This window comes from Arachis hypogaea, chromosome 7 (genome assembly GCF_003086295.3).
Source record: "Arachis hypogaea cultivar Tifrunner chromosome 7, arahy.Tifrunner.gnm2.J5K5, whole genome shotgun sequence".
Classification (NCBI taxonomy): Eukaryota; Viridiplantae; Streptophyta; class Magnoliopsida; order Fabales; family Fabaceae; genus Arachis; species Arachis hypogaea.
Window position 1 is genome coordinate 75,683,043 of NC_092042.1, and position 15,310 is coordinate 75,698,352.

General features: G+C 34.5%; 1 protein-coding gene across 1 annotated transcript; it reads left to right on the forward strand.

The window, feature by feature from the left end:
- The first annotated feature begins 12,791 nt into the window (after positions 1 to 12,791).
- Positions 12,792 to 13,313, forward strand: LOC112701613 (uncharacterized). Its single transcript, XM_025752353.1, has one exon. It carries the CDS (start codon positions 12,792 to 12,794, stop codon positions 13,311 to 13,313), a length of 522 nt encoding a protein of 173 aa, XP_025608138.1.
- Positions 13,314 to 15,310: the final 1,997 nt, after the last annotated feature.

Here is a 15,310-nt window from a genome sequence, read left to right on the forward strand (position 1 = left end):
ACAGCTACTTTTATGAGTCTTGGCCGTGGCCCTAAGCACTTTGTTTTCTAGTATTACCACCGGATACATAAATGCCACAGACACATGACTGGGTGAACCTTTTCAGATTGTGACTCAGCTTTGCTAAAGTCCCCAGTTAGAGGTGTCCAGAGCTCTTAAGCACACTCTTTTTGCTTTGGATCTCGACTTTAACCACTCAGTCTCAAGCTTTTCACTTGGACCTGCATGCCACAAGCACATGGTTAGGGACAGCTTGATTTAGCCGCTTAGGCCTGGATTTTACTTCCTTGGGCCCTCCTATACATTGATGCTCAAAGCCTTGGATCCTTTTTACCCTTGCCTTTTGGTTTTAAGGGCTATTGGCTTTTTCTGCTTGCTTTTTCTTTTTCTTTCATTTTTTTCACCACTTTTTTTTCGCAAGCTTTGTTCTTCACTGCTTTTTCTTGCTTCAAGAATCAATTTTTTGATTTTTCAGATTATCAATAATATTTCTATTGTTCATCATTCTTTCAAGAGCCAACAATTTTAACATTCATAAAACAACAAGATACAAAATATGCACTGTTCAAGCATTCATTCAGAAAACAAAAAGTATTGTCACCACATCAATATAATTAAACTAATTTCAAAGATGAATTCGAAACTCATGTACTTCTTGTTATTTTGTGTTAGAAACATTTTTTCATTTAAGAGAGGTGAAGGATTCATGGAATTATTCATAGCCTTAAGACATAGACACTAGACACTAATGATCATGTAATAAAGACACAAACATAGATAAACATATAGCATAAAAACTGTAAAACAGAGAAATAAGAATAAGGAATGAGTCCACCTTAGTGATGGTGGCGCCTTCTCCTTGAAGGACCAATGATGTCCTTGAGCTCTTATATGTCTCTTCATTGCCTATGTTGCTCCTCCCTCATTGCTCTTTGATCTTCTCTAATCTCATGGAGAATGATGGAGTGCTCTTGATGTTCCACCCTTAGTTGGTCCATGTTATAACTCAAGTCTTCTAGAGAAGTGTTGAGTTGTTCCCAATAGTTATTTGGTGGAAAATGCATCCCTTGAGGCATCTCAGGGATTCCTTGATGATGAGCTTCATCATGCGTCTCTTGAGATTCATGAGTAGGCTCTCTTGTTTGCTCCATCCTCTTCTTAGTGATGGGCTTGTCCTCTTCAATGAGGATGTCTCCTTCTATGATAACTCTAATTGAGTAGCATAGATGGCAAATGAGATGAGGAAAAGCTAGCCTTGCCAATGTAGAGGGCTTTTCGGCTATTTTGTAGAATTCAAGAGAGATGAATTCATGAACTTCTACTTCCTCTCCAATCATGATACTATGGATCATGATGGCCCGATCCACAGTCACTTCAGATCGGTTGCTAGTGGGGATGATGGAGCGTTGGATGAACTCCAACCATCCTCTAGCCACAAGCTTTAGGTCCAGTCTTCTTAATTGAACCTGCTTACTTTTTGAGTCTCTTTTCTATTGAGCTCCTTCAACACATATGTCCATAAGGACTTGGTCCAACCTTTGATCAAAGTTGACCCTTCTAGTGTAGGGGCGTGCATCTTCTTGCATCATAGGCAAGTTGAATGCCAACCTCATATTTTTCGGACTGAAATCTAAGTATTTCCTTCGAACCATTGTAAGATAATTCTTTGGATTCGGGTTCATACTTTGATCATGGTTCCTAGTGATCCATGCATTGGCATAGAACTCTTGAACCATTAGGATTTCGACTTGTTGAATGGGGTTGGTCAGAACTTCCCAACCTCTTCTTTGGATCTCATATCGGATCTCCGGATACTCATTTTTCTTGAGCTTGAAAGGGACCTCAGGGATCACCTTCTTCTTGGCCATAACTTCATAGAAGTGGTCTTGATGGACCTTTGAGATGAATCTCTCCATCTCCCATGACTCAGAGGTAGAAGCTTTTGTCTTCCCTTTCCCTTTTCTAGAGATTTCTCCAGCCTTAGGTGCCATAAGTGGTTATGAAAAAATAAAAAAGCTATGTTTTTACCATACCAAACTTAGAATGTTGCTCGCCCTCGAGCAAGAGAAAAAAGAATAGAAGAAGAAGAAGAAGATATGAAGGAGAGGGAGAGATGTATGAGTTTCGGCCAAGGGGGGAAGAGAGGGTTGTGTTATATGAAAATGAAGAAGGATAGAGGGGTTTATATAGTGGAGGGAGAGGGGTTAAGGTTCGGCCATTTAGGGTGGGTTTGGGTGGGAAAGTGATTTTGAATTTTGAAGGTAGATGGGGTTTATGAGGAAGAGTGGATGGATGTGAGTGGTGAAGGGGTAATTGGGAAGAGAGATTGAGGTGATTGGTGAAGGGTGTTTGGGTAAGAGTGTTATTGGATTGTGTGAAGAAGAGAGAAGGTAAGTTGAGGTAGGTGGGGATCCTGTGGCGTCCACAAATCCTGAGGTGATCTTGTGGGGTCTACAGATCCTGAGGTGTCAAGGATTTATCATTCCTGCACCAATTAGGCGTGTAAAATGCCCTCTGCATGCAATTCTGGCGTTTAATGCCATATTGATGCTTGTTTCTGGCGTTAAACACCAGCTCTATGCTTGTTTTAGGCGTTCAACGCCAGTCTGCAGCATGTTTCTGGCGTTGAACACCAGTTCCATGCTTGCTTCTGGCGTTTAACGCCAGCTTTCCTCAGGGTGCAATCCTGGTGTTTGAATGCCAGAAAGATGCTCTGTTCTGGCGTTGAACGCCAGAAAGATGCTCCTTACTGGCGTTTAAACGCCAGTAAGCTCTTCCTCCAAGGTGTGCTTTTTCTTCTACTATTTTTGATTCTGTTTTTAATTTTAGTATTTGTTTTGTGACTCCACATGATCATGAACCTAATAAAACATAAAAGAACAATAAAATAAAAATAAATTAGATGAATAAAAATTGGGTTGCCTCCCAATAAGTGCTTCTTTAATGTCAATAGCTTGAAGGTGGGCTCTCATTGAGCCTCACTGGTGATCAGGTCAATGTTGTGGACTCCCAACACCAAACTTAGAGTTTGAATGTGGGGATTCAACACCAAACTTAGAGTTTGATTGTGGGGACTTTGTTTGACTCTGTATTGAGAGAAGCTTTTCATGCTTCCTCTTCATGGTTGCAGAAGAAGATCTTTGAGCTTTAAACACAAGGTAGTTCCCATTTAATTGAAGGACTAGCTCTCCTCTGTCAACATCAATCACAGCTCCTGTTGTGGCTAGGAAGGGTCTTCCAAGGATGATGCATTTATCCTCCTCCTTCCTAATGTCTAAGATTATGAAATCAGCAGGGATGTAAAGGCCTTTTACCTTTACTAACACGTCCTCTACCAATCCATAAGCTTGTCTTACCGACTTGTCTGCCATCTGTAATGAGAATGTGGCAGCCTGTACTTCAAAGATCCCCATTTTTTCCATTACAGAGAGTGACATAAGATTTATACTTGACCCCGGGTCGTATAGAGCCTTCTCAAAGGCCATGGTGTCCATGGTACAGGATATTAAGAATTTACCAGGATCTTATTTCTTTTGAGGTAGAGTTTTCTGAACCCATGTATCTAGTTCACTAGTGAGCAAGGGAGATGCATCTTCCCAAGTCTCATTACCAAACAACTTGGCATTCAGCTTCATGATAGCTCCTAGATATTGAGCAACTTGCTCTCCAGTTACATCTTCATCCTCTTCAGAGGAAGAATAGTTTTCAGAGCTCATGAATGGCAGAAGGAGGTTTAATGAAATCTCTATGGTCTCTATATGAGCCTCAGATTCCTTTAGGTCCTCAATAAAGAACTCCTTCTTGTCTGGAAGATGTCCCATGAGATCTTCCTCCTTGGGATTCATGTTCTCCCCTTCCTCCTTGGATTCGGCCATATTGACAATATTAATGGCCTTGCAATCTCTTTTTGGATTCTCTTCAGTATTGCTTGGGAGAGTACTAGGAGGAGTTTCAGTGACTTTCTTACTCAGCTGGCCCACTTGTGCCTCTAAATTTCTAATGGAGGACCTTGTTTCACTCATGAAACTTAAAGTGGTTTTAGACATATCAGAGACTATGTTTGCTAAGCTAGAGGTACTCTGCTCAGAATTCTCTGTCTGTTACTCAGAAGATGATGAAAAAGTCTTGCTATTGCTGAGCCTGTTTCTTCCAACATTATTAAAGCCTTGTTGGGGCTTTTGTTGATCCTTCCATGAGAAATTTGGATGATTTCTCCATGAGGAATTATAGGTGTTTTCATAAGGTTCACCCATGTAATTTACCTCTGCTATTGCAGGGTTCTCAGGATCATAAGCTTCTTCTTCAGAAGATGTCTCTTTAGTACTGTTGGATGCATTTTGCCATCCATTCAGACTTTGAGAAACCATGTTGACTTGCTGAGTCAACATTTTGTTCTGAGCCAATATGGCATTCAGAGCATCAATTTCAAGAACTCCCTTCCTCTGAGGCATCCCATTATTCACAGAATTCCTCTCAGAAGTATACATGAATTGGTTATTTGCAACCATGTCAATAAGTTCTTGAGCTTCTGCATGTGTTTTCCTTAGGTGAATGGATCCACCTGTAGAATGGTCCATTGACATCTTGGAAAACTCATATAGACCATAATAGAATATATCTAGAATGGTCCACTCTGAAAGCATGTCAAAAGGACACCTTTTGGTCATCTGCTTGTATCTTTCTCAAGCTTCATAGAGGAATTCACCATCTTTTTGTCCCAGGAGTCCAGGCTATCTTTAGGTTGTGAGTCCAACCATGTTCTAGCTCTGTCTCTTACAGCAAAAGGGAAAAGCATGAGCCTGTAGACTTCAGGATCTACTCCATTAGTGTTAATAGTCTCACAGATCTACAAGATCTCAGTTAAAAATTGATAGAAATCTTCTGATGGAAGTCCATGGAACTTGCAGTTCTGTTGCATTAGAGCAACTAGTTGAGGTTTCAGCTCAAAATTGTTTGCTCCAATGGCAGGGATTGAGATGCTTCTTCCATCAAACTTGGAAGTAGGTGTAGTATAGTCACCAAGCATCCTTCTTGCATTATTGTTGTTGGGTTCGGCTGCCATATCCTTTTCTTATTTGAAAATTTCAGTAAGGTTGTCTCTGGATTGTTGTATTTTAGCTTCTCTTAGTTTCCTCTTCAGAGTTCTTTCAGGTTCAGGGTCAGCTTCAACAAGAATGCCTTTTTCTTTGTTCCTGCTCATATGAAAAAGAAGAGAACAGAAAAGGAAGAGGAATCCTCTATGTCAGAGTATAGAGATTCCTTTATGTTAGTAGAAGAAAGAAGGAATAGAAGAAGGAAAAGGTAAGAATCCAAACACAAGGGGGAGGATAGGTTCGAATTCTTGAGTAGAGGAGAAGTGTTAGTAGATAAATAAATAAATAGAAGAAGACGAGAGGGAGAGAATTTCGAAAATTAATTTTGAAAAAGGGTTAGTGATTTTCAAAAATTTTTAGAGAAGAATTAAAATTAAAATCAAAATTTGAAACAATTAATTAATTAAAAGAATTTTGAAAAAAAATGTGAAGAATTTTCGAAAATTTGAAAGAGAAAAGTAGTTAGGTGGTTTTTGAAAAAGATAAGAAATAAAGAAAAAGTCAATTAGTTGGTTGAAAAAGATTTGAAAATTAGTTTTAAAAAGATAAGAAGTTAGAAAATATATTTTGAAATCAATTTTTTTTAAAAAGATATAATTTTAAAAGATATGATAAAAAGATATGATTTTTTTAGAAAAAGATATTTTGAAAAAGATTTGATTTTTAGAATTAAAATTAATTACTTGACTAACAAGAAACTTAAAAGATAAGATTCTAGAATTTAAAGATTGAACCTTTCTTAACAAGAAAGTAACAAACTTCAAATTTTTTAATCAATCACATTAATTGTTAGTAAAGTTTTGAAAATTTGAAATGAAATTAAGAAAAATATTTTGAAAAATATTTTTAAATTTTCGAAAACCATAAAAGAAAAATGAAAAATATTTGATTTTTGAAAAAGTTTTGAAAAGATAGGATTTTTAAAATTAAAAATTTGACTTGACTTATAAGAAATAGCTAAGTTTTTTTTTAATTTTTGACTAAGTCAACTCAAATTTTCGAAAATTATGAGCAAAATAAGGAAAAGATATTTTTTATTTTTAAATTTTTAATGAGGAGAGAGAAAAACACAAAAATGACTCAAAACATAAAAATGCAAGATCAAAATACATAATGCATGCAAGAACACTATAAATGTCAAGATGAACACCCAGAACACTTTGAAGATCAAGATGAACATCAAGACTTATTTTTGAAAAATTTTCAAGAAAAGAAAAAACATGCAAGACACCAAACTTAGAAATTTTTCATATTTAGACACTAAGAATTAAAAAATGCATATGAGAAACAACAAAAAACACAAAACAAGAAAATATCAAGATCAAACAAGAAGACTTACCAAGAACAACTTGAAGATCATGAAGAACACATGCATGAATTTTCGAAAAATGCATAGATTTTAAAAACATGCAATTGACACCAAACTTAAAAATTGATACTAGACTCAAACAAGAAACACAAAATATTTTTTATTTTTATGATTTTATTAATTTTTTTGTATTTTTTTCAAAAATTAATTTTTAGAAAAACGAAAACAAGAAAAAAATTTTGAAAATTTTTTTGAAAACTTTTTGAAAAGAAAATTACCTAATATGAGCAACAAGATGAACCGTCAGTTGTCCAAACTCAAACAATCTCCGGCAACGGCGCCAAAAACTTGGTACACGAAATTGTGATCATCAACAATGGCGCCAAAAACTTGGTAGCGCTCTCAAATGTGAATCACACTTTGTCACAATTCCACACAACTAACCAGCAAGTGCACTGTGTCGTCCAAGTAATACCTTACGTGAGTAAAGGTCGATCCCACGGAGATTGTTGGTATGAAGCAAGCTATGGTCATCTTGTAAATCTCAGTTAGGCGGATAATAAATGGTTATGGAGATTTTCAAAATTAATAATAAATAAACAAAAAATAAAGATAGAGTTACTTATGTAAATCGTTGGTAGGAATTTCAGATAAGTGTATGGAGATATTGTGTTCCTTTTGAATCTCTGCTTTCCTGCTGCTTTCATCCAATCCTTCTTACTCCTTTCCATGGCAAGCTGTATGTAGGGCATCACTATTGTCAATGGCTACATCCCATACTCTCAGTGAAAATGGTCCAAATGCTCTGTTACAGTACGGCTAATCATCTGTCGATTCTCGATCATGTCGAAATAGAATCCATTGATTCTTTTGCGTCTGTCACCACGCCCAACAATCGCGAGTTTGAAACTCGTCACAGTCATTCAATCCCTGAATCCTACTCGGAATACCACAGACAAGGTTTAGACTTTCCGGATTCTCAAGAATGGCCGCCAATAATTCTAGCTTATACCACGAAGATTCTGGTTAAGGAATCCAAGAGATATTCGCTCGTTCTAAGTTAGAACGGAAGTGGTTGTCAGTCACACGCTCATAGGTGAGAATGATGATGAGTGTCACGGATCATCACATTCATCATGTTGAAGTGCAATGAATATCTTAGAATAAGAATAAGCTGAATTGAATAGAAAATAGTAGTAATTCCATTAATACTCGAGGTACAGCAGAGCTCCATACCCTTAATCTATGGTGTGTAGAAACTCCACCGTTGAAAATACATAAGTGATGGTCCAAGCATGGCCGAATGGCCAGCCCCATGAAGGTCTAAAATCGAATGGTAAAAGACTAGACAATCCAAGACCTGACACTAGTACAATAGTAAAAAGTTCTATTTATACTAAACTAGCTACTAGGGTTTACAGAAGTAAGTAATTTGATGCAGAAATCTACTTCCAGGGCCCACTTGATGTGTGCTTGGGCTGCGCTTGAGCTTTACACGTGCAGAGACTTCTCTTGGAGTTAAACGCCAAGTTGTAACGTGTTTTTGGCGTTTAACTCTGGTTTGTGACGTGTTTCTGGCGTTTTACTCCAGAATGCAGCATGGGACTGGCGTTGAACGCCAGTTTGCATCGTCTAATCTCGAACAAAGTATGAACTATTATATATTGCTGGAAAGCTCTAGATGTCTATTTTCCAACGCCATTGAGAGCGCACCATTTGAAGTTCTGTAGCTCCAGAAAATCCATTTCGAGTGTAGGGAGGTCAGAATCCAACAACATCAGTAGTCCTTTTTCACCCTGAATCAGATTTTTACTCAGGTCCCTCAATTTCAGCCAGAAAATACCTAAAATTATAGAAAAACACACAAACTCATAGTAAAGTCTAGAAATATGAATTTTGCATAAAAACTAATAAAAACATCTTTAAAAGTAGCTAGATCCTACTAAAAACTACCTAAAAATAATGCCAAAAAGCGTATAAATTATCCACTCATCACGATCTAAGCAATCGTCTGCAATAATGCATAAGATCCAAATAACAGAGCCATAGTGAAGAGAAAAAATGGGACAGTAACAATGATTAAGGTTGACATGCATCCTTATTTAGTTGTTTCTTTCTTTTTTTTGTTTTGCTTCAAGAATTTGAGCCATTAATCAATTATTTGGTTCTATGTTTTGTTCTTGACTTTTGATTTATAGCATAAATTCACAGTCTTTATTTTCTCCAACATACCCTCAAATGGTGCATGTAGGAAGAAGACATCTTCAATAAGTTACAATGGAAATACAAAGATAAAAATATTGTTTTGATTTTCTTTTGATTCAACTTTGATTTGATTTTTTACTTTGTGCCTTAATCTTTGACTTTTTTTCTTCTTTTATTTTTGTTACTTGATTTTATAATCACCTTTTTTTATTTGAATTTTAATCTGAACTTTCTTTTTTGCTTACTTTTGGAATTAATTATGTGGGTTGAGAAGAGAGAAGGAGAGTTCAGCTGTTTGGTAATAGACCAGAAGAGAGTGTTGTATCTTTTTATCTTGGTTAGTGATCAACAACAATTGTTATGAGTTACAAAAGAATATATTGTTCGTTGTTGGTTTGTTTGTTGCAATATTATTTTATTTTGGCCTGCACACTAGCAAAATAAATTGAAAAAGTATAGGTAGACAATGAGAATATTAAATAATGTGAATAATGGATATATCGAATGTTCAATTCAATATGTATACAAATGATTATGTTCATTATTTTTAATTGGATAATTATTTTTTTATTCGATTTACTCATGCACAGTTAATCATGGCTGAATATTTAATTCACTAGATGTGCAAATTGTTATCCTAATGTTAAGGTTTATGAAGTAATTTGGGGTGGAGTATTTTTTTACTTACGGGTTATACTAGGTAACCAATGACTTTCTTAAACAACATAAATAATATGCCCTAAAATTGGTCCAATTCAAATAAAACACACTACATCTCCAAATTACTCACTTAAATCTTAATATTAGAATAAGCATCTACATACCTAATAAATTGAACATATGATATATTCATTGTTCACATTGTTTAATATTTTTCTTTTATTGGGTCATTTCTAGAACTCATTATTCATATTGTTTACAAAAGTCATTGTCTATCTAGCAAAACTCAAACAAATTATACACACAATTTGACTTTTGGTCCAAAATTATAATGTTCAATCATCATTAAATTATTGTTTTTATTTTCTCAAACTCAACATCGTTACTGTTTTAATGTTTACTGTTTTGGTAGTTTGTTACATCCATTTATTTTGCTCCTTGTGCTTTTTTACTTATCTTTAATTCTGAGGAGGATTTATTATCCTCCATTCCCTTTGTATTTTTCTTCTCTTTGCCTAAAAATATGTTCTCTTCTAGCAAAAACTGTGTAGCAATAACAAAATAGAATTCCCTTTTGATACATCATAATTCATAATATAATGTACAATCAACTCTTCATCTCTTTAGAGTTCCGACATAATAATATTCTATATTTAGTAACCCATACTGACTGTGGACAGTAACTATGTTATCAATTTATTCATCATTATCATCATCATCATCATCTCTGTATGAGTTTTAGCAAGCTAGTGCTGCTCCTAGTCTATAGTGGACGAGCATGTTTCATTGATATTTTAGTAATCATGTTCTCTGATCTCCTTTGTGATCTTAAAATATCAGTCACTTTAATCTAATTATTTACTCTGTTTTTTTTCCTTTCCTTTTCAGAACGGAAACATTAAGAAAACATGGTCCTGTTTGTGGTCCAGATAGATAACAAGAACTTTGGAGGATTGCCCAATGGTTTGAACTAAATGGCCTGTGATAGAATTCTGATATTTGATCAAAGTTTGTTTAAGTATTCAGAAGCTTGCTTAAATCACCTTATGTTGGTCTTTTAGTAAGTAACTAAGTATCTTGCCGATTACTTCATTTATTTTGTTCACAATATGCAAAATGCATTTCTTGCATGGTTTTCCAGATATAAAGTGCATGCAAGTAACAATTGCGAATTCTGCATGAATCTGTGTACCAGGGCCAACAGATTCAACAACTACACTTGACGCAAAATCTCCAGATGCAATCTAAGGAGACAGAGCAGCAGTGACAGCAACAACAAAAGTCGATCCTTCTACAAGCAAGTCACTTGCAATTTTATCAGTCAAATTCAACCAAGATTTAACGTTTCCAGATGCTTGGGCCTACGAATAATTTTGCTAAAATGCAGCACCACAAAGATTACTTGCACAGAAGAATAATCTTGCAAACCTGCAACAGCCACCTTGTATGATAATTTTATTTCCTCAATCGAAACAATTGCCTTGTAATTTTCTATTTCTGCAAGGTTTATATCCTTCGTAAGTGTTTTTTTCCTTGTTTAAAATGCTTAGGGTGGTCTTAAGGTCTATCCTTCATAAGTGCACGCAATGGCATTCGCAATGCGAGAGAAAATGAGAAGTTAGAACGTGAAAAGTTTAAAAAAGCAAGAGTATAGAATAAGAAAGGAGAGTGCAAACTTCATGAATCCCAATATGTTACCTCTCAAACTATAGTAAGACCAAGATTCATGCTTCATCATCATTCACATTGGATAGAGGAGCTCCCAAAGTGACACGGCACATACACACAATATTTCTACAATTTTTTTAAATATCTTTTATTATATATATTTATATATCTATGAAAATATAATTTTATTAACTTTCAGATTCGAAATCAAGATCTCTTAATTAAAGCATGACACACTTACGATGTTAATTAATCTTATATTTATTATTATTATATATTAACTAAATATAGGAGTAAATTAATTAATAATGATATTTTGCCTTTTAATACACAAATAGTAAATAATTTTCTGAATATTCTTATTTTAAATTAAAATTTTGGCTAATTTTTTTTCATATGAAAATTTTTTTTGTGTAATGCAATAAAATGAACAAATGAAAATTTTTTTACTGTAAGCATAAAACGAAACCTGCATTTTATCAATTTTTTTTTATGAAATTAGACAAACGCAACCTGCGTTTGATGTTTTTAAGGGTTTTTAATTTTTTTTTATTTCTCTTTGGCCCAAAACGTAGCCTGTGTTTATTGATTTGAATTTAAAAAAAAAACAAAACGCAGTTTGTGTTTTTTGTTGTCAGATTTTTTTGAAGGCCACAAAATGCAGATTACACTTTTAAAGTGTCAGATTTTTTTTTGAAAGCATAAATCGTAGGTTGTATTTTGTGAAGGAAAAAATATTTTAAGTAAGAGTGTTGCCTATAAATACAAAGTGGGATTCATTCAAAGTTCTTTATTTTACTTCTACTCCTGCTAATCCTCTTTCTTGCATATATGTCATAGTAGTGAATTTTTTTGGCAGTTAGTTGTGTCAAAAAAGTCAAATTATGTGAGGTTGAAGTTATGGAAGGTATTGCAAATTTGATGGTGTATTATAATGGTAAAATTATACCAAACACACATGATGGAGTGACTTTTGTTTGTGAATGTCCTTTTCATTTGCTATTCCATGCACCATGAGTTTTGTAGAGTTACAAGATGGTCTTTGTGATAACATACAAAGTCACATTTCGAAAAGGGTGAGCAAAATTTTATACAGGAATCCTATATAAGTATTTGGTGGCCTGATAAAGTTTCAAATAATGCCCATCAATGACGATGCAAGTATGCGGCAGATGTTCTATATTCATCAACAATTCCAATTTCACGTCCCGATGATAGAGCTATACGTTGAGTTTGAATAGCATTCGGGGTTGGACGCAGTCGGTGAGGAGGTCAATGTTGATGAGCTTGGGGATATAGATTGGGAAGAAGATAACAATGACAGTGAAGAAGAATTTGAAGCCAATTATGAATTTGATGATGAAAACGATGAAAGAGACTTGGCAAGCAATCCAGTGGTACAAAATGAGGGGCAAACGATTGTAAGTCAGCACCCCTTTGGCGTTTCGTCTTTTATGCAAATTCTAGATCTCAAAGTCATGCATGCCTCGGAATTTACTGAGTATCCGAATGTGGGTATGTTATGATTATTAATTCAAGTTACCACTAGTGTGTATTTTATTTGCCTTCTCTGACTGATGGTGGAGCGCATGTCGTAGGTGAAGGCAACGTTGCGGCGGAAGATGGTGAGTTTAGTGTCGGAATGGAATTGGTTCTAGAGAGTCGGTGATATCTACAATCAAAAGCTACACTATCTCTAGAGGAGTTGATTATACTGTGTATGAGTCTGAGCTGCAGACATTCTATGCGAAATGCAAGGGTTATGGTGTAGGTTGTAATTGGCTTATCCGAGCTAGCTTGATTCGAAAGAAAGCTTGTTATGAGATCAGGAGATACAATGGCAATAGACGTGCACAATGGATACTATTTCACAAGATCATGCCAAGTTGGACTCAGATACAATTGCAGATGCTATTAGGCCGTTGGTCGAAGCAGACCCGTCGATCAAGGTGAAGTCTATTATTGCAGAATCTCAATCCAGGTTCAATTACAATGTTAGTTACCACAAGACTTGGTTGACAAAGCAGAAATTTGTCGCAAAATTTTTTTATGATTGGGAAGTTTCTTATCAGATTCTGCCAGTATGGTTGAAGGCAATGACTGCGAAGATGCCAAAGTCTCGTGTTCAAATCAAAACGCTCTTCGTTTACCATGAGAGTGAGGAGGTTCAAGATGTAAGAGTTCTCCATCATGTTTTTTGGAGCTTCTATCCATGTATTGTAGCATTCAGACACTGCAAGCTATTGGTGCAGGTTGATAGCACACACTTGTACGGAAAATATAAAAGTGCACTTCTAGTGGCAGTAGCACAAGATGAAAATAAAAACATTGTGCCTATTGCTTTTGCGATAGTCGAGGGTGAGACAGGAGACACGTGAGAGTTTTTCCTAACCAATTTGAGTAGATATGTTGTTACCATTGATAGCGTTGGCATCATTTCTGACCGCTATAACTCCATCGACGTAGCAATAGCTTGCAGTAACGGTGCATGGTCTCACCAAGAGCATGACACATATTATGCATCAGGCACATCGGGTCTAACATTATTATTCTAAATAAGCACCCTAACATAAATGGTTAAAACTTACATCGTTAACTCCCATGTCATCGAGTCCTCGCTTAAACTGTGCCGCAGACCTCCGTGTATATCTTGCATGCCAGCGCCAATGACTCCACCTAATCACGAGTAGGATGATTACAACAAAAACAACAACAACAACAACAATAACAACAACAACAACAATAATAATAATAAACAATACCATCGTGTAAGTGGAACACCATCATCGAAGAGCTCATTGCGCGAAATAAGAGCTATGAACGGCATACGCTCCCACGCCCAAACAAAAAATAGAATGAGTGGCACATTCATCTCTTTACAGTTGTACCGTGATGCACGACACAACGATCTGTATAGATGTGCTAGACTAGCTGCCCCCAACAGACGTGGTAGACTTATCTGAAAACACCATTGTACCAAGCACGCAGAAAATGTGAGCCCTAACGTACCGCTCAATAGACTCCTGCGTGTCACACGGTTTAGTGTCTCTGCAACGCCGGGCCATGCAAGTTTTACCTTACCTAAGACGTGATCGTCCGGACTCGGCTGCTGACCAAAACAAGCGATGCAATTCTCCACAAAAAACTGATGACTGCTATCCGATCTACCCGTGACGAGATCTTCATTAACCTGGAGGCCAAGTATATGTATCACGTCTTCCAGCGTCACCGTCATTTCGCTCACTGAAAGGTGAAACGTGTAGGTTTTTTGCCTCCATCGTTCCACCAAGACACTTAATAGTGTAGAATGGCCTCTCATTTCGCCCGAAACGTGTTGAAACCCAATTAATACTAGTATCGCCACAGCTCTCTCGTTTAAGGTATCCGACTATCCAGCGGATCAAGTTTTCTAGGCAATAAATTTTTGATCACCTACAAAAAAATATTTATTGATATTACTTCTTAACTGTTAACAACAACTAACACAATAATAATAATAATAATAATAATAACTATTACTACTACTACTACTACTACTAATAATAATAATAATAATAATAATAATAATAATAATAATAATAATAATAATAATAATAATAATAATAATAATAATACGGTTAATAATAATAATAATAATAATAATAATAATAATAATAATAATATTTCTACTAAGCTACTACTACTACTACTACTAATAATAATAATAATAATAATAATAATAATAATAATAATAATAATAATAATAATCTCATCCGTATTTTTTAAAAAAAAATACTTTGTTAATAAAATATTAATAAATAATTATAACAGTTATTAACATGTTTTATTAATAAGAACAAGATAAAAAATTTCTTAAACCATATTATTATCATGAAAAATAATAATAAATTATTAAAAGATAATAATAAATTATTATATATAAATAATAAATTATTATCATTATCATAAACAGTATTATAAAATAATAATAATAATAATAATAATAATAATAATAATCTCATCCGTATTTTTTTAAAAAAATACTTTTTTTAATAAAATATTAATAAATAATTATGACAGTTATTAACATGTTTTATTAATAAGAACATGATATAGAATTTCTTAAACCATATTATTATCAAGAAAAATAATAATAAATTATTAAAAGATAATAATAAATTATTATATATAAATAATAAATTATTATCATTATCATAAACAGTATTATAAAATAATAATAATAATAATAATACAATAATAATAATAATAATAATAATAATAATAATAATGAAAATAAAAATAAAATTACTAGTTCAAACAAAAATAAATAAAATACAAATAAATATATTCATTCATCATAAAATTAAAAAAAAATTTACCAATTAAAAATATCCAA

Bases quoted from the DNA above. Each gene is read 5' to 3' on its own strand.
- LOC112701613 (XM_025752353.1), top strand. From the start codon at position 12,792: ATGGATACTATTTCACAAGATCATGCCAAGTTGGACTCAGATACAATT.